Genomic DNA, 18,195 nt, shown 5'->3' on the forward strand with positions numbered 1-18,195 from the left:
ATAATTTTATACAATCCTAATTTGTAACAGAAAAAGGGAGACGCTCAATAAACAAAACTCCAAAAATTGACTGACATTTGTTGTTGAAATAGTTATTATACACAACTATGCAACTGTGAAGTTTGCCTAAAAAGCGTGAAAGTGATTTTGCTTCAATATTAGAAATAATATACAATTTTCGTGGAAATTCTACATCGTAATCGTCCGCTGATGTGGCCTAATTCCCACTGTTCATGAAGGCAGCAACAGAGCATGGTCGGAAACCAACCAATCAGAGCTCAGGAAATGTCCGACAACCTATCGGCAGATGAACAGTGGAGACAAAACCGAGACGAGCCGTTCTCGTGCGCTCTCGTGCGCTCTCCTCCGGCTCCTCTCTTCCTGTGTTCGGCCAGAGAGAAGCGACACATCGGTGGAAATTCAGACCTCCACACAAAACTTACTTCGCCTTTGAAGAAGATCGAATTTAAAGACAATAAGGTTGGTTTTTCACTATTTTCAAGAAAAAGAATGAATGTTTTTTCCTCCCTCCGACCAAACAATTGTTTCTTTGTGCCTCTTTGGCAACAAAAATAAAACAAGTTGGACCGCTCTGTCAGCTACGGTTTAAACCTGTCTCCTACTCTGTCATCAGTAGATTAGAGATAAAGTATTAGCATTTTTGTAATTCATCCGTTTTGACCGGCTTGGAAAAGAACTATGTGAGAGAAAATAAACTAACTAAATGGAATTTAAGTGATCTCCATCTTTGGTACAGCTGCCAACAAACTGGCCCTTTCTTACCCGATTCCATGTTTTGCTGCTGTGATATTTAACATCGCTGGCAGGACACATGCTGAAGAAAGGGTTGACAAATTAAATCTGGGTGCAGGAAAAAAAATAAATGAAAAAGGCTCATTGCTCACCACAGTACGGCTGTGACGCTGGGACACTGCTGATCAATAGTGAAAAAATGTCCAGGACAGTCCCATTAATCCACTTAAGAAATGGGTGCCAGGGGCAGCAGGTAGTTCAGGGAGCCTTGTTGGAGCTGACATCAGGGCTTTCAGCCTAATGAAGCCCATCGGAGGAGTAGATGGAGCAGGTACATCAACCTGGAAAAGACTATGCAACGGCTGTTCCTCCTAGAAAAGGTTGTTATTAGTCAGCGTGTAATATTTTTACCCTTGATTAGCCTCATTTCTTATTAATAATTGACACGAAAGGTTTATTTGAGGACTTGAACTGAAAGATCAAGCAGACCAGCCCCCACATTGTAAAAATGTGCATAAATTTAATTAGACATTTAGTCAACGAAACTTAATTATATGTTAATGTTAAACTGGTAATGCAACAGTTCTGAGAGTTTTACCAAATTAGAAGTCAAACATATAAAATATGAGCCTTCCTCCTAATATGCAGTATAATTTTACTACCCTACTGCTTGCATAATGTGATACAAAACAGAATAATTGATGTTTTTTCTTGACCTTCATACAAGCATTTAATTTGTCTTTTAATTAGTTTCTTCAGAAGAATCGCTTGGCTGTACTCTGCTTAGCATATCCTCCATCATAAAAATGTATCTCTGCGTTTAGATAGACCTCTGGAGTACACATTTACAAAGTAGCAAATTAGCATTGATTGTCCTGATTAGTGTGCGGCTCAAAAAGATTGTAGTTGATTATTTTTTTTAGCGGCGACATCCGTGTTGTTCTGAGGTCACTCTAAACCGAACCTGCCCGTGCAAAGAGCAAAATCTTGCAGATAAGCTGTCAGTGTCTGCAGAAACTTAAATGCTGCTTGTCAATAACCTGCGTTTCCACGCTGTTTCTCCTCAGTACTGCAGAAAGATGTCCTTCCTTCTCTTCTGTCTATGATGGATATTTATTAAATGTCTTCATTCATGCCACTGCTCGTCTGTTTAATCTCCCTGAACAGTCATGTCTGCCAAAGCCATCTCTGAACAGACGGGAAAGGAGTTCCTCTACAAGTACATCTGCACATCTGCAGCTGTCCAGAACAGATTCCGTTATGCTAGAGTGACGGCTGAGACAGACTTTGACCGACTAGCAAAGGAGCATCCATGGCTCCTGACTGAGGTGAGCCAGAAGAACCACTCTGAATGACGCTGCATGTGCACAGTCAAGTAAAAATATAGATATTTTTTGACCCAAGTGAAGATTTAATTACATTAGACTGATTTATAGGCCATAAATGAATTGGAGCAGGCACCAATTTGAGCCTGTGGAAGGTGATCTTGTCTTAATGGTGGCAATTACTTGGGCTGGCAGTGGAGTGGTCTAACGTTAGATGACATCACAGACAGCAGAGTGAGCCAGGAGCTCTATTAAAATCTTAGTGGAAATAAAATCTCAATGCACAGAGGAATAAAAAGGAAAAGGCTTTTTCTTTCTTGGTTCAGGTGGGGGATCAGGTCGTATAGAGGGATACACAGCAATTCTTATCACACACGTTTGCTGTCACAATGAAGCAGCAGGAGAACAGCAGATGCTTTAATGTCATTTAAAAGCATTCTTCTTGCATCTTGGAACGTAAAAGCCTCAAGTCTCCAGCACCACTGCAGGTTTTTATCTGGAGGATACGTAGAGGATGTGGAGATACAGCTCCGGTAGAATTGATTACAAAATTACATTAACTTTCACCCTCTGCCCTCTCTCTCTCCCTGTTCACTGGCGAGCACCCAGATACTAATGGACCCACTGTCATAACTCATCCTCTTTATCTGAATTGCATCTCTCGGACGCTGGGGGTTCAGTCTAAATTTGCTTCTACGTCAGAAGTGACGTTAGTAAGATTCTGGTTAATCATTTTCCGCAATCACATTAACTGTTGGCACACATTTGCATCTATTTAGAATTTTTGATTTCACTGCAAAACATGGCTGTTTTTAGAACAGTCGTTCTGTGCATTACAAAGTTGACATACTTGTCTTGAACTAAAAATGCTAATGATTTCAAGTGGTTTAAACTCCACCAAAAGCCGCACAAACCTCACCCTCATGTGTGTTAATCTCCTCAGTGTCCTGCTAAAATGGGCTCTAATCATTTACTGTGCTGCAGAGGCTGGTGGTGAAGCCAGACCAGCTGATCAAGAGACGAGGGAAGCTGGGCCTGGTGGGCGTCAACCTGGACCTGAATGGCGTCAGAGATTGGCTCAAGTCCCGCCTCATGAGGGAGACGACAGTATGTTATCCACCCACTCCCTGTCTGATATTTGTTAGCCAGCCAAACGCTCCTTCAATCAATATTGTTCCAGTGCTTTAGTCAGATCCGCCTCCCGTGACCTCACCCTTCACCCTCCACCGTGCATTTGTATGATTGTCTAGCTTTTTTTTGTTGTTAGATCGTGCATGTTAAATGGCCGCTTACATCATTTAGGGGTTCGTAATCGGTCAGCAGTTTGTCGGCTGAAGCTTGAGGTATCGGTGAATAAACATCCTTCCTGCTGCCGGTGTAACCAGAACACAGCAGCTTCATCACTGAGATGCTGCTCTGCCTCATAAAACAAGAGGTCCCGGGGAGACCAGGACGGCCCATAAAGCTCTGAGGGATGTGGGCATGTACAGTTAGAGGCATCTGCTCTGAAATGTAATGAAACCTGGAGCACCATGCTGATTGTGACTTGTGCTTCTAGCATGGTTGTAGATTTGCTTTATTTATAATGTTGAATTCCATAATCTTGGATTTTACATGGCTGGTCGTAGCAGTTGCTTGTTTACTGTCAGTAGAGTCAGGATATAGATGTTCAAAATTCACTAAAGACAGTGGCTGGTTCATTTCCTTGTTCCTCACCCTTTAGTAGCCTCTTGTGTTAGTTTCTCTCTTCAGAATGAAAACGGGGTCTTGACCTTTTCGTGATTTATTTTGGCGATTTCAGGCTGCCTCTCAGCCAGTTTTGACTTATTCTTTTGTTCCGGAAACAGTGAGGGCTTGATCAAATGAGCTGAAGCTTTGCCTGAAGTAATGAGCCTGACATTTCATTTTTCGTTCTTTTCAACCTGTCTCCCTCTGTTTCCAAATGTCACCAACTGGAGCAAGTAACAAGCCTGTATTATTCAATATTCTAGTTTCCTCACACTCCTCCAGTAATAGTATATGGACTCAATATGTAAATATTCATGTTCATATGGTGTTTTTTAAATCTTTGTATGTCACAATCTTAAAAAAACAACTGTCATCTTGATTATTTCTAGGTTGGCAAAGCCAAAGGTGTCCTCAAGAACTTCCTCATCGAACCATTTGTTCCCCACAAGCAGGTGATGCACTCATTAGTCTTTTTAATCATTATACCACACAAATGACTAATTTTGGCGTCCTTTCACTTGTTCAGGAGGAGGAGTTCTACGTGTGCATCTACGCCACTCGGGAGGGTGACTTTGTGCTCTTTCACCACGAGGGAGGGGTGGACGTTGGAGATGTGGATGCCAAGGCGAAGAAGCTCTTAATAGGAGTGGATGAAAAGATCAGTGAAGATGCGGTGAAGAAGCAGCTGCTCACCCTCATCCCCAATGACAAGAAATCGTGAGTTGGCTGGAAATATGATTTGAGAGGAATCTGCAAAGCACAAGGTCGTTATAGTTTGAAATAAATGCTTGTTGCACTTCATGTGTAGGAGAACACAGAGTTGTAAAGGTTGCAATTGTTGGCATTTATTAATTTGCGAACAGTGGCTGTGTTGGTGGAAGTGTAGTTAAAAAAAAGAAAGAAAGCCAGTTTGATATTGGCTGTAAGGGTGGGAGGGGCAGAGGCTCTTGGATGGATATTTTCATTAGAAAAATGACATCTTACCTCCCCTGCCCTCCTTCAATCAGCCCTCCCCAGCCCTCTCCTCCCCACAGCCTCATTCCCAGCACGTCCGTTCATTTGACAGTTACGACTCAGCCACTCCACTGCTCACAGCTCACCCATTTATCTGTGCAGCGGTGGCTGTGTTTACGGTCTTCGCTGCCATGGAAAAAACGGCACCAGAAGTCGCTCACCCCGTCCACTCCTTCCCCATCACCCTCCTCTGTTGCCCTCGTGTCAGAAGCAGTCATGGAAAGCTGCGTCACGCTGGGCTTTGGTCTCACTTTTCGCCTCCCAGGCCAGTCGTAGTCCTGACAGGAGGCTGACACGGTCACAACGGCCCGGAGCTGCTTACAAAACTGTCAGACAGGAGAGGAGTGCAAAATACTGACACCCCCACCACCACCCCTCCTCCCCCACTCCTCATTGCCTTGTTTTGACAGGTGAAGACAAATGTGATTTTCTACCCTGCAGCGCAGTTTGCTGAATCTAATTTATAGGTGGATCATTTCCTGTCCAGACATCTTTAAAAGTCACGGATCTATATTTATCTGTTGTCTTTCCGCAGGAGTTAAAGGTATTTTTCCCCCTCAAAGATTTGCCTTTTTAAGGGAAATCAGATTTACTAACATCATAGATACTGTAGCAACCTGATCACCACAACAGGCAAGTGGGGGGAAGTCACCCTTTAATGTTGGATTACTGTGAATGTGCTATTAAAAATGAGAGAAGCTCATAGACTCAATGCTAACGTCTACAAAGGAAAGACCTCAGGCTGTTTTGTCGTCTGCCTGCAGGGTCCTGTCCAGTTTCATCGTGGGGCTCTTTAATTTCTATGAGGACTTGTTCTTCACATATCTGGAGATCAACCCACTTGGTAGGTGAATTATTTTGATCTCACTCTCTTTGCTACCTGGATGTGCCCCTTGTAAACAACCATGACGTTTAAATTGTATTATTAATGTATTAGACATTGCATAGAGACAAAGGTAAAGATGGTATATTACATGGATTATAACAGATCCAAATGGATGACACCAAACTTGTATTTGTAATAAAAACACCATTTGACTCTCAAAGCCTGAAGTAGATACTGTGATATTATTAGGACTGATGGAGAAAACGTTAAATAATTCAAACAAATGCCGTTTGATCAGGGCAGCTTGTGTTTATGATACAGTAATTGGGTGCCAGTACATGCCCTCTGGCAGATGTTTCTGTGGCTGTAGCAGAGCTGCTGAGTATGCTTCTGCTGCTTTGAAGTCACTCCGGTCCCGATTGCCTCTTGCAGAGACAGCAGGAAAGTTGTGGTGCCCCATTACGATCCACCATTACCTGTTTGCTGCTCAGGCCCTCTGCTGAGACAAAGAATCTCACTAGCTAGGAGTGTGATGGATGAGACATTAACAGTGTTCCTTCTCCTCCTCTGCAAGTGGTCACCAAAGAGGGTGTTTTTGTGCTGGACATGGCGGCCAAGATCGATGCCACAGCTGACTACATCTGCAAGGCCAAGTGGGGGGATGTGGATTTCCCTCCACCATTCGGCAGGGAGGCTTATCCTGAGGTGAGGGGCGTTCTGGAGAATCGGCAAAATGACGGACTAAACTTAAGCCGGTCGAGGTCAGGAGGAAAAAATGGAACAGAACTTACTAATTGAAGGGAAAACCAGTTTTTTTTAAATTAACTAATTTATTTGAGTATGAATATTTTATATCTAAATAAATAACAGATCAAAACAAATCCCTCTTCATCTGTCGTCCGCTGCAGCAGTTGATGAGCTGATGATTATAAAACTAATCAGGTTTCTAAATCTGGGTCCTGAAAATAAACTTTTTTTTTTTTTTTTAAATTGTCCACTCTTGGTGTGATGTGGCCATCTTTTCTATTTTAAGCCTTATATACAGCAGCTTGTTTGAGACTGTCTGCCTGTGTTCCGTCCATGCTCTAATTGGGCTGCTTAGCATCTCGAGTGGAGGTGGGAGACAGCAGGAGACTTTGATTGGTACCCCCCCTCCCCCCGCCACCATCACCCACCAGCTGGTTTCCAACTGTCACAAACAACCACTGTTGCACATCATTCATCATCTCTTGTGTATTTCTACAACATTTCATATTAATGGCGCTCTAAAATCCAAACTTTACGACAGTGTGGAGCGCTGCTGGTGCAAACCACAGCATCCACCATATGCTGCTGTGGGTCCTGCTCATATCAAACCTCTCTTTCACATCTTTACCGTGAATTTCACAGGAAGCCTACATCGCTGACCTCGATGCCAAGAGTGGTGCCAGCCTCAAACTAACCCTGCTTAACCCCCGAGGAAGGATTTGGACCATGGTGGCCGGAGGAGGCGCCTCAGTGGTGTACAGGTAACCGGTCCCAATCCTAATGGAACAAAAGACCAAACGAGATAAAACAAGGCAGACACCAGCACACAATTGCTGTACCACATAATTAAATGAGTATTTTTTCTTGTGTTTGTCTTTGTTTAAATGATTACATTATCCACAATTGGGTTTAGTTTTGAGCGCCTGCCAGGGATTCAGTATTGAGACTGATGCTGGTGGAGCTCAGACCCGTTGAGCTGTCTGCTAAACTTGATTCATAGATGGCTTCTGTCCAGGGAGAAATGAGCAGCGTCTCCATGCTGCCGTCTGCCGGGAGCATAAAGCGTGACAGGCGCTCGCGTCAGCCGTGACTAATGGTTCCCTCTGTGTACACTCGTGTCTGCTGCAGAGCAGCTTTAATTGAGGACGGGCAGCAGAACTCCATAGGGATATTTGGTTCTGATCATGGTGACTTTTTTCAAGTTTTTCCCAGTTGTGACTGACAAATGACCTCGCGTTATTCTTCTAGCGACACCATCTGTGACCTGGGTGGTGTGACAGAATTGGCCAATTATGGGGAATATTCAGGAGCTCCAAGCGAACAACAGACGTATGATTACGCCAAGACTATTCTATCTCTGATGACTAGGGAGAAGCATCCTGAAGGTAGGAAGAGGGCTTGTCCAAAACTGTGTGTGTAGTTTAAAGGGTTGTTTCTTATTTTTTCCTGACATAATGTTTCACAGGAAAGGTGTTGATCATTGGAGGAAGCATTGCAAACTTCACAAATGTTGCTGCAACATTTAAGGTACAATAATAGTGTTGTTTTTTTTGTTTTGTTTTTTAGCTTGATTCAATTTCACTCTTGATAATAATCATCTCCTTCTCTCTTCTAGGGGATTGTTCGAGCTATCAAAGACTATCAGGTGCCGCTCAAGGAGAATGAGGTCACCATTTTTGTCCGACGTGGAGGCCCCAACTACCAAGAAGGACTCCGAGTGATGGGAGAAGTTGGTATGTTTTAAAGAGAGAATTTAATACCCGAAGGTCCCCTGGTCTGACTATAATGTGTTACTTTGATATCGGCTATTTATCAGGAAAGACCACTGGGATCCCCATCCATGTTTTTGGCACAGAGACTCACATGACTGCCATTGTTGGCATGGCTCTGGGCCACCGACCAATCCCCAACCAGCCTCCTGTTGCTGCCCACACTGCCAACTTCCTCCTCAACTCCAGCGGCAGCACATCGGTATGACATATACTCCCTCTATAAAGACAAATGTGCTGTCAAGTCATCATGCATTCAGTTTAAATTGTGAGCACCAGGACTTTTGTGCTTCAGTTTTGTGTCGCAGTAAGCTGAAGAATAGCGCACAACAGCTTCTGCTTCAGTTATTACTGTCTCATCCTGTTAGTGAACCTGGATATCAGAGGGCCATTGGCTCTTTTGTGTAGGAGCATCGCAGCTCACTGCACACTTCTTTAACTCTTGTATTAGTGAGACCTCACCAGTAATGCATTAGCTGTCCCAAGGCAACCATTAAGGCTGCATTGCATGGGCTTTCTGAAACCTGTGCACACACATGGCTGTATTTTTTTCTGTTTACTTTAAATGGAGAAGTAAAAAAGACCATAAGGGTCACTGTTCTGCTTTTCTGTTAAATAAAGGAAGTTATCCTCTAAATTATGAAAGACCACTGTTTTACCATGTAAAGCAGATTAATCTCCACCGAACCATTACTTGCTTTGCTCAGCAGCACTACAACTCTTTTTTTCAGACCCCAGCATCCAGCAGAACGGCCTCTTTCTCTGAGAACAAAGCCAAAGTGGAGAGTTCTCCAGCCAAGAAGGCCAAAACTGGAGCACCAATTGGTGAGAACACGATGGTTAATATTGCCCCTTAAGAAAATGGATGGGAGAAGCCAAAATATTGCTTTGTCCAGGTGCTCTTTATTCAGTACCTGTTAAAGTATTCAGGATAAACCACGCAGCCTCGGTAAACATCCTCCAAGATTTTTCAAAACGCTTCAGTGCTATCAGTGTAATATTGCTATTAATAGATTAATCAGTTGATTCTCCATGGGAATAAAAGGTGGATTTCTTTGTCTTGCAGCTAAAGCAACAACCCTTTTTAGCAAACATACCAAGTCCATTGTGTGGGGTATGCAGACCCGAGCGGTGCAGGGCATGCTGGACTTTGACTATGTCTGCTCCAGGGAGGAGCCATCTGTTGCAGCCATGGTCTACCCGTTCACGTAAGCTTTAAGCTACTGTCACTGTTGTGGATCTCAATGGTGCATTTTATGGAATGAAATCAGTTAAGTGAGTGCTCTTTTCCACCTTTCAGCGGAGACCACAAGCAGAAGTTCTACTGGGGCCATAAAGAGATCCTCATCCCTGTCTATAAGAACATGAGTGATGCCATGAAGAAGCACCCTGACGTGGACGTGCTCATCAGTTTTGCATCCTTGCGTTCAGCCTTTGACAGCACTATGGAGACCATGCAATACCCACAGGTAAATGCACAGTCAGCCTGCACCATGTGGAGTGAAAACTAAGCGCCACTGTTTGTTTTCTAGATTCACACCATTGCCATCATTGCTGAGGGAATCCCAGAAGCTTTCACCAGGAAGATCATCAAGGCTGCTGATGAAAAGGGTGTTACTATCATTGGACCAGCAACTGTAAGTTTTCTTTCACTTCCCATTGTCGGTATTAATCTATGCCCCTAACTGAGAAGACGCTTGCGTTTTTGTTCAGGTTGGAGGAATCAAGCCAGGCTGTTTCAAGATTGGAAATACCGGAGGCATGTTGGATAACATCCTTGCTTCCAAGCTCTATCGACCTGGCAGCGTGGCTTACGTGTCCCGCTCAGGGGGCATGTCCAATGAACTCAACAACATCATTTCCCGCACCACCGATGGCGTTTTTGAAGGTGTGGCCATTGGTGGGGACAGGTAAATATCCCTGATCTGCTGGGCACAACTGTGAAGTGTGAACTGGTGCGTAACCATACGTTCTTATTTAGATACCCAGGCTCTGTGTTTACTGACCATGTCCTGCGTTATCAAGACACTCCTGGAGTGGAGATGATTGTTGTCCTGGGAGAGGTGAGTAATAATCAACACCGTTGCCTTTGATTGGCCTCAGACAGTCACGACGGTCTGTGTTGTACAGATTGGAGGCACAGAAGAGTACAAGATCTGTGAGGCTATTAAACGTGGCAGGATCACAAAGCCCGTAGTGTGCTGGTGCATCGGCACCTGCGCCACTATGTTCTCCTCTGAGGTGAGTGTGCAGCATAGCACCATTTTCACAATTTAAGAAAAACCCGGACTATTTCTGACAACTCCCGGGCCAATTCCTTCTCTTAGGTCCAGTTTGGCCATGCAGGGGCTTGTGCCAACCAGGCGTCTGAGACGGCGGTAGCCAAGAACAAGGCTCTGAAGGAGGCTGGTGCCTTTGTCCCAAAGAGCTTTGATGAACTGGGAGAAGTCATCAAGTCAGCACAATTTTTCTTTTCATACATTCTTCAGTTCAAACACTGCATTATGCTTTTTTTCTTTTCAGATTGCTCAGAGTGCTCTTTTAAGAATGAGTGCTGATTTTATTCATTTATTTTGCCTGTTTAGATCTGTATATGAGGATCTTGTTTCCAAAGGGGTTATTCAGCCAGCTGGAGAAGTGCCTCCTCCCACAGTCCCGATGGATTATTCTTGGGCAAGAGTGAGTATGCTTGAGAGAGTAATGTGGATCAAGAGTTCTGACTATACAATCTCAGACAAAAGTTGGCTTTAAATGAGAGTGGAATCACTGATGGAGAGAAATGTACCTTTCTCTTTGTGTGACGCAGGAGTTGGGCCTCATCCGTAAACCTGCTTCCTTTATGACCAGTATCTGTGATGAGAGGGGTCAGGAGCTCATCTATGCTGGCATGCCCATTACTGAGGTCTTCAAATCAGAAATAGGCTTGGGGGGAACTCTGGGGCTGCTCTGGTTCCAGAGAAGGTTGGCTTCTTGATGCAGCTGTTGTAAGAACCCTTAAAGAAACCTCGGAGCATCATAGCCGTTGTTGTTGCTCTTCTCCGCAGGTTGCCGAGGTACGCCTGCCAGTTCATTGAGATGTGCCTTATGGTGACTGCCGATCATGGGCCTGCCGTTTCCGGTGCCCACAACACAATTGTCTGCGCTCGAGCGGGCAAAGATCTCATCTCTAGTCTCACCTCTGGCCTTCTCACCATTGTAAGACTCTTGTCTGTGCTTAAGGTACATTAGTTTGAACGTTGGAGAACCTTTTTATCAATAATTTTTTATCAGGGGGACCGTTTTGGAGGTGCATTGGATGCTGCAGCAAAGCAGTTTAGTAAGGCATTTGACAGCGGAATGCTCCCCATGGAGTTTGTGAACAAGATGAAGAAGGATGGAAAGTTGATCATGGGGATAGGACACAGGGTTAAGTCTGTGAGTACATGGGTCCTTAGAGATTGTGTATCTGCTTTAGGCAATCCTGATCATAGAGCCATTGTTTTAAATAAAGGAAGGTCTCCTTTCCATCTAGATTAACAATCCAGACATGAGAGTTCAGATCTTGAAGGACTATGTGAAGCAACACTTCCCCTCCACCCATCTGCTGGACTACGCTCTAGATGTAGAGAAGATTACCACGTCCAAGGTCAATATGGTTATATCAGTTAATAACATTAACATTAAAAAAACATTATTTTATTTATACTGATTTATTTTTTTTCTCCACTTTTAGAAACCCAACTTGATCTTGAATGTGGATGGCTTCATTGGTGTAGCCTTCGTAGACCTGCTGAGGACTTGTGGTGGTTTTACTCGGTGAGATGACATGTTTATATGTTCTTTATAAGAATACACATCAAGTGCCTCTGCTCATAGGGTGTTAAGGTTTTTGCAAGTTTGGAGAACAATATACATTTATGTGCATACAATTAACAACACAATGTTTTAAAATGTCCCATTAATCACACCATTTAAACACCCTGATTTTTCATACAAATACTGTAAATGTTCAAATTCAATTTGATATGGTCTGACCACACTTTGTGATATTTTCCACACCTTTGAGGTCGAGACAAAACTAAACTCGGTTAACATTAATAGCATAGCACAAGTCTGTTTTCCAGCCTTTATTAATACTATAAGGAAAAAATGTGTAACTGCTGTTGTCCTTCAACATGTTTTCCAGAGATGAAGCTGATGAATTTGTGGAAATTGGAGCATTAAACGGCATCTTTGTCCTCGGGCGAAGCATGGGCTTTATTGGTAAATAAATCATATGTTTTTTTTTAATGCTGTAGTGCATCCTGGAGGACACTTTTACCGTGTGTGACAATAACTCTTCCTTTCCACTACAGGACACTACCTGGACCAAAAGAGGCTAAAGCAGGGTCTGTATCGCCACCCCTGGGATGACATCTCTTACGTCCTTCCTGAACACATGTCCATGTAATGAGAGGGACCCAAACATCTGCGTTCCGCCTCACACTGATGCGTCACTCTGTGGCAGAATGTTTCTGTTCATATAGCCATAAACGTACAATATTTGCTGCAGTACCATTCGTAAAACCTGCTAAACTGTGAACCCCCAGATTTAAACAGCCAAACATGTGAAACGGGACTCTAAGGTGGGCTTTCAACTCGCACCTGTCACAGGTTTTGAATCACAGCTTTGTTAACCAGTGTAGCCCTCTTCAGTGTCGTGAGCTTGCAGAAAGAGGCGAAATTGTAGTGCAATAATATCTGTACCAAGACATCATATAACGGAAAATGAGTAGGTGTAATAATGTTGAAAAATAATTGTACAAATGTGTCAGATTTGTTTTCATATGTAGTGTCAGTGTGTCAAAAATGGAACTATTTTACAAGTAATTTGTAGATGTCACTAGAAGATATTATTTCTCAGCAGGGATAAAATGTTGGAATATTTTTTTGTTGAAGAAGCCAACTAATCATAAGAACTGAACAATTTACAATAAATGTAGATCTTTATTATTTTTGCTAGTACTTAATGTAGAATTATGTGGCACTGTTGTCACAGCTCATTGTAGTCTTTCGATGTGATCTAAATATACTGTATGTATTTACTAAATGTTGATCAGTAAAATAAATTAAAATCTGTGTTGCATGATTATGGTCTTTTAAAAAGTCTTTTGAGAATAAGACGTGACTGAAGGGTTTCGGGTCAAGGCACCTATGATTCTGGTTAGAGAACCAAGGTGCTGGTGGAGAGAGGTCTGAGTTGGTCGGCTTAACAGCATCTAGGAACAACTGAATTGACGAATTACTTCTGTATATTTCATTCACAACTCTGACGTTGGGCGGGAAGCTTAAAGCACAATGTTGCATACAAAGGAGCTTTGTGACCAGACTCCTGGTCCTGGTTTGAAGATCAACACCCTGCAGGTCCTCCATGATGGGTTAAGTAAATTAATATCACTCACACAAGAGCCTAGAGCAGCAGTTGTTCATAGAAATAGTTTTTCTTTTCAGCTTTAAGTATCTGATTTATGTATCTGTGTAGCAGCTATGCATCCAGCAGAAAGCACCCGCTTGCTGTAAGAATTGAATGACTATCAGTTAAGTCTCTGAAGACGTTTCCATGAAGGTTTCAAAGTGGCTTTAATGTAATGCATCTGACTCCGTCTGCATGGTTTCATTACCAGCTTTATGTACCTGACTCTTTCGTGCAATTTTCAAAGTATCATTAATGTACCCGACTCTCACTTCTTGACACGTTGACGTCGAGCGCCGAGTGCCTCTCGGTGGTGCGTCAGTCTCTCGGCCTTATCGCCGGAGAACCCTCCACGTCATTGTCTCCGGGGGAACTCATCGCTGCGGGTTCGTGTTCCATTGTGTGCGCGCTCCAGTCCAGGCTTTCATGTTACCGCCCCGGTGTCGCTTCGCCGCACGCGCGTCCATTGACGTCAGCAGCAGTCACGCCTTTCCCCCACTGCGCATGTCAGCGGCGCTGTTGCTGTTTACTAAACTGAAGATAGTTCCTGCATTTATTTTCCCTGCGCTTCAATCACTCTGACACAATCGAGGTACGTTAAGCACTGGACAGCCCACGAAAATCGACTCGGTGCGTTTTATGCATCTGTGTTCGGCTATCTGTGTAATTTACCGTGGCTTAAAAAAATAAATAAAATGCATACTTGCACCGCTTGAAGTCGCGCAAGCGTCTGACATGAAACGCACTTCCTGTCGTTCCCTCTAGGCTCCATGTATGTGTGGCTGCGTATGTCGCCTCCTTTCCTTCTCTAGTTTCCTTCATTTCCCTCCTCTGGTCACATCCGACGCCCGCAGCAGGATGGCAGCGGCGGCCCCGAACCCGGAGGACACAGGCAGGAGCAGCGCCCCCCCGACCCCCAGCGCACTTACGGGAGATGGGGACGCTGAAGAAGCCGAGGACTTCACCTCTTCCTCCCACTGCTCGGAGCTTTCTCGGCGGCAGAATGAACAGAGGAAGGAGGGCTTGTTCTGCGACGTGACGCTAGTTTTCAGCGGGGTTGCTAACGGGAGCGTGCAAAGCTGCGAGGTCTTCGCGCACAGATCGGTCCTGGCGGCGGCCACTGATTATTTCACCCCCCTGCTGGGAGGACAGTTCTCCGAATCGTTGTCCGGACGGGTAGAGATGAAGGAATGGAGCTCAGAACTAGGGCCTGATCCGGATACGGTGGAGGGTGTCATCCAGTACATGTATACAGGAGAAATACGCGTTAGCACCTGCAATGTTCATGAAGTGCTGGAGCTGGCTGACAGGTAGGATGTCTTCCTCCTCTCACCTCCATGCATGTGCACGAGAGAGACCCTCTTATTGATAGGCAAAGCAAGGGCCCATAAAGTGTTCATCTGGGTTGTGCACTAACTCTTCTAAATGGTATTTTACTGTCTAATTTTGATTCCTGTTACCTTAGGTTCCTGCTGGTGCAGTTAAAGGATTTCTGTGGCGAGTTCCTGAAGAAGAAGCTGAGTCTGACTAATTGTATGGCGGTACACAGCCTAGCCCACATGTATACCTTGGATCAGTTAGCTCTACGGGCTGCAGACATGATCCGTCGCAACTTCCACAAGGTTATACAGGATGACGAGTTCTACACTCTCCCTTTCCATCTAGTCCACAACTGGTTGTCTGATGCGGAAATAACTGTGGATTCTGAGGAGGTGCTCTTCGAGGCTGTGGTGAAGTGGGTGCAGAAGAACTCAGAGGAGCGTACTCGCTATTTCGAGGAGCTGTTCCGTCTGCTGAGGCTTCCCCAAATCAAGCCTACCTACCTGGCCAGGGTGGTGAAAAACGAACAGCTGGTGGCTGGAAATGAAGCTTGTCTTCGGCTGGTGTCGGAGGCAGTGGAGGGCCACGCGATCCGCTTTGAGAACCTTAAGTCTGCAGATATGGAGTTCTGGTCATCTCACACGGCCTCTTTCCAGCCTCGCTTTGGCCAGAACATGGACGTAATCATGGTGGTTGGTGGGGTGTCCGAGGGAGGGGACTACCTGAGTGAATGTGTGGGCTACTTTATTTACGAGGATCGTTGGGTCAACCTGCCACACATCCACAACCACCTAGATGGCCATGCCATCGCTCCCACAGAGTCCCACGTCTACGTGGCGGGGTCTATGGAACCGGGCTTTGCTAAGACAGTGGAACGCTATAACCCAAATCGCAACACCTGGGAGCAGGTGAGCAATTTGACCACACGTAAGCACTCATTTGGTCTCACCTGCATAAAGGATGTACTGTATAGCATCGGTGGCCATGGGAACTTCAGCCCAGGTTTCAAGGACGTGAGCGTGTACGAGCCTGAGCAGGACAAGTGGCACAATCTGGAATCTGCGCCCAAAATCCTGCGTGATGTGAAGGCGGTGACTGTAGAGGAGCGCTTCGTATACGTCACAGCCCGCACGCCCGTCGACACGGACAACGAGGATGGACTGAAGACGGTGACCACTCGCTATGACACGGATAGCCGCCAGTGGCAAGACGTCGACTCCCTGCCCCTCATCGACAACTACTGCATTTTCCAGATGGCCGTGGCCTCCACCAACTTCTATCACACGGCCTCCTGCTGCCCCAAGATTTACACAATAAAGGATGAGGTTGCTAAGCAGAAGATCAGTGTGCGTATCTCTGATGAGATCTTGGAGAGCCTGCCGCCAGAGGTGACCAGTATCGAGGGCGCTGCTATTTGCCACTTCAACGAGGACGTCTTCATCATTGGCGGTTGGAAGAATAGCGACGATGTGGACAAGCAGTACCGTAAGGAGGCCTACCGCTACTGCGCTGAGAAGAAGCGTTGGATGTTGTTGCCCCCCATGCCGCAGCCTCGCTGCAGAGCCACTGCTTGCCACATTCGCATTCCCTATCGCTTTTTATACGGCTGCCAGCGCTATCCCATGCCTCAGAACCTGGCCCGCCAGCGAGACCGCATGCAGCAGATGCAGCAGCTTCACAGGCGCACGCTGACTTTGCGGCGGCAGCTCCAGTCTCAGATCGAGTGTTGAGCAAACCATCGGCGGTGCCTTCAAACAAGCGTACAGCTCTGGGTGAGAATACAGGGGTTGGTCATCATTCCATTGCCGCCACCATTCGTGATCCCCTCTCATATGTGACATGCTGGGGCATGTTTTGTGTTGCACTCACATCGGATTTCGTTCAAATGAATCCTGTGCTATTGACTTTCATGCTGTGTTGTGATAGTATCAGTTCCGGGGAGTAACTAAGCATCTGGAGGTCACTGAGGAGAACATGGCAAATGTAAACATGTGAATAAGAGTGTTATATTGCAGCCAACAACATGATAGCCTTTTGTCCAGTTATGTTGATGCTGTTTAAATATAAATGGTATAAAGATGTATTTGTAAATATTTATATGGATCCTCTACATTCCTTTTTATTACTGGGGCGGCTGTGTGACCTTAACTGTATCCCAAATCCACTTATTGAAGGTTCATTCCATTGTAACACTGTGACAATCTCTCTGTGAAATTAAGACAAGTTTATGGTAAACTCACAATCAAACCAAGTCATAATTACTATCAGAATTGTCATTATAACTTCAACAAGCAATTAATAAATAATTCCGGAAAGCTTAATCCTAAAATCTTTGAGTTTGCTTGAGATGACAGATTCTCTTCGACAGTTGTGCAGTGTCTTTCTGTCATAAAATACTTGAACACTAGAAGACTTTTGCTTATATCTGAATCTGAATATATAAGTAAGATGTCGTGTTAAAAAAAAAGGGTGCAGTGGCAACATTTCTTTGATATCTTAAAAGATGACTTCTCAATCTTTGCTTTCATTTGCCTTTTGGTGGTATGTTGATGTGTATGCATATGTATTCAAGGATCCATAGATAATTGGTATGTAAATGTGTGAATGCCACCATGTGTATGATTGATGGTCGCGGGGCAAAGCTTTCTCAACAGTTGCACCTTTTGACATCTCAAAGTCTTATAGTAACATGGATTTAATTCGCCACTGCATTTCCATCTGTTATTTGTTTCATGTTGGACGAGGTGATTGTATTTGTAAAATGGTTTCTTTTACCTATTCAGACATTTGTCATCTATAAAAAAAATGTTGCAGGGTTGCTTCTGTGATTAAATGTGTTAAAAAACAAACTTAAAAACTGTTATTATTAAATGTGACTTCTGTGTGGACATGCAATACGCTTGATCTGCTACATTTCTTTGTGATTTCCTTTCATTCCAACTCCCAGAAATTATATGAAAAGCAACATTAAAAATAAAGCAAATGACATGATCCTCTGAATGTGTTGTGACTGACATTCTGAAATTACCACTGCCCATACAGAGCTATCAATTCATACTGGTCACAGGGTGTAGAAATGATATTCATTTCTACTTTCTAACCAATATAGATGGCACTGGTAATCTATTGTGGAATAAGCTCCATGATTTGCTTTGCATGTGATAGTCGGACGCTTAGCACTTATACTGAATGTAAGAAATGCTAATGTCATCACCTGTAATTAAAAGCTGTTTCGTCAAACAAGTGCCTGCTTATTTCCTTGAGCTCTGCAGTTTTATTTAC

At 44.3% G+C, this 18,195-nt stretch overlaps 2 protein-coding genes across 3 annotated transcripts; both read left to right on the forward strand.

Annotated features, from left to right (window-relative positions):
- Window positions 1-319: 319 nt before the first annotated feature.
- Window positions 320-13,269, forward strand: aclya (ATP citrate lyase a). Its single transcript, XM_003964801.3, has 28 exons — window positions 320-480; window positions 1,921-2,081; window positions 3,063-3,185; window positions 4,196-4,258; window positions 4,333-4,523; window positions 5,585-5,664; window positions 6,221-6,351; window positions 7,036-7,154; window positions 7,642-7,778; window positions 7,859-7,920; window positions 8,009-8,126; window positions 8,210-8,364; window positions 8,894-8,987; window positions 9,229-9,370; window positions 9,463-9,631; window positions 9,695-9,799; window positions 9,876-10,072; window positions 10,144-10,225; window positions 10,293-10,403; window positions 10,490-10,617; window positions 10,748-10,841; window positions 10,969-11,123; window positions 11,207-11,357; window positions 11,433-11,576; window positions 11,674-11,787; window positions 11,875-11,957; window positions 12,328-12,404; window positions 12,497-13,269. Exons 2-28 carry the CDS (start codon window positions 1,923-1,925, stop codon window positions 12,589-12,591), a joined length of 3,279 nt encoding a protein of 1,092 aa, XP_003964850.1. The 5' UTR covers window positions 320-480; window positions 1,921-1,922; the 3' UTR covers window positions 12,592-13,269.
- Window positions 13,270-14,090: 821 nt separating this feature from the next.
- klhl11 (kelch-like family member 11) lies at window positions 14,091-18,153 on the forward strand. 2 transcript variants are annotated; one of them, XM_029836405.1, is made up of 4 exons: window positions 14,091-14,185; window positions 14,359-14,903; window positions 15,059-15,126; window positions 15,259-18,153. In XM_029836405.1, exons 2-4 carry the CDS (start codon window positions 14,368-14,370, stop codon window positions 16,641-16,643), a joined length of 1,989 nt encoding a protein of 662 aa, XP_029692265.1. In that variant the 5' UTR covers window positions 14,091-14,185; window positions 14,359-14,367; the 3' UTR covers window positions 16,644-18,153. The 2 variants fall into 2 exon arrangements, with proteins under 2 accessions (XP_029692265.1, XP_003964852.1); XM_003964803.3 differs by having other exon boundaries at window positions 15,059-18,153.
- Window positions 18,154-18,195: the final 42 nt, after the last annotated feature.

The sequence above is a fragment of the Takifugu rubripes genome, chromosome 5 (genome assembly GCF_901000725.2).
Source record: "Takifugu rubripes chromosome 5, fTakRub1.2, whole genome shotgun sequence".
Lineage (NCBI taxonomy): Eukaryota > Metazoa > Chordata > Actinopteri > Tetraodontiformes > Tetraodontidae > Takifugu > Takifugu rubripes.

What these genes read in the sequence shown, in the direction of transcription:
- aclya (XM_003964801.3), top strand. Translation starts at nt 1,923, where the DNA reads ATGTCTGCCAAAGCCATCTCTGAACAGACGGGAAAGGAGTTCCTCTAC. An exon ending in ATCCATGGCTCCTGACTGAG is followed by an intron (nt 2,082 to 3,062) that starts GTGAGCCAGAAG and finishes ACTGTGCTGCAG; the next exon opens with AGGCTGGTGGTGAAGCCAGA. An exon ending in GGCGCCTCAGTGGTGTACAG is followed by an intron (nt 7,155 to 7,641) that starts GTAACCGGTCCC and finishes TTATTCTTCTAG; the next exon opens with CGACACCATCTGTGACCTGG.
- klhl11 (XM_003964803.3), top strand. Translation starts at nt 14,368, where the DNA reads ATGTGTGGCTGCGTATGTCGCCTCCTTTCCTTCTCTAGTTTCCTTCAT. An exon ending in GTGCTGGAGCTGGCTGACAG is followed by an intron (nt 14,904 to 15,058) that starts GTAGGATGTCTT and finishes CTGTTACCTTAG; the next exon opens with GTTCCTGCTGGTGCAGTTAA.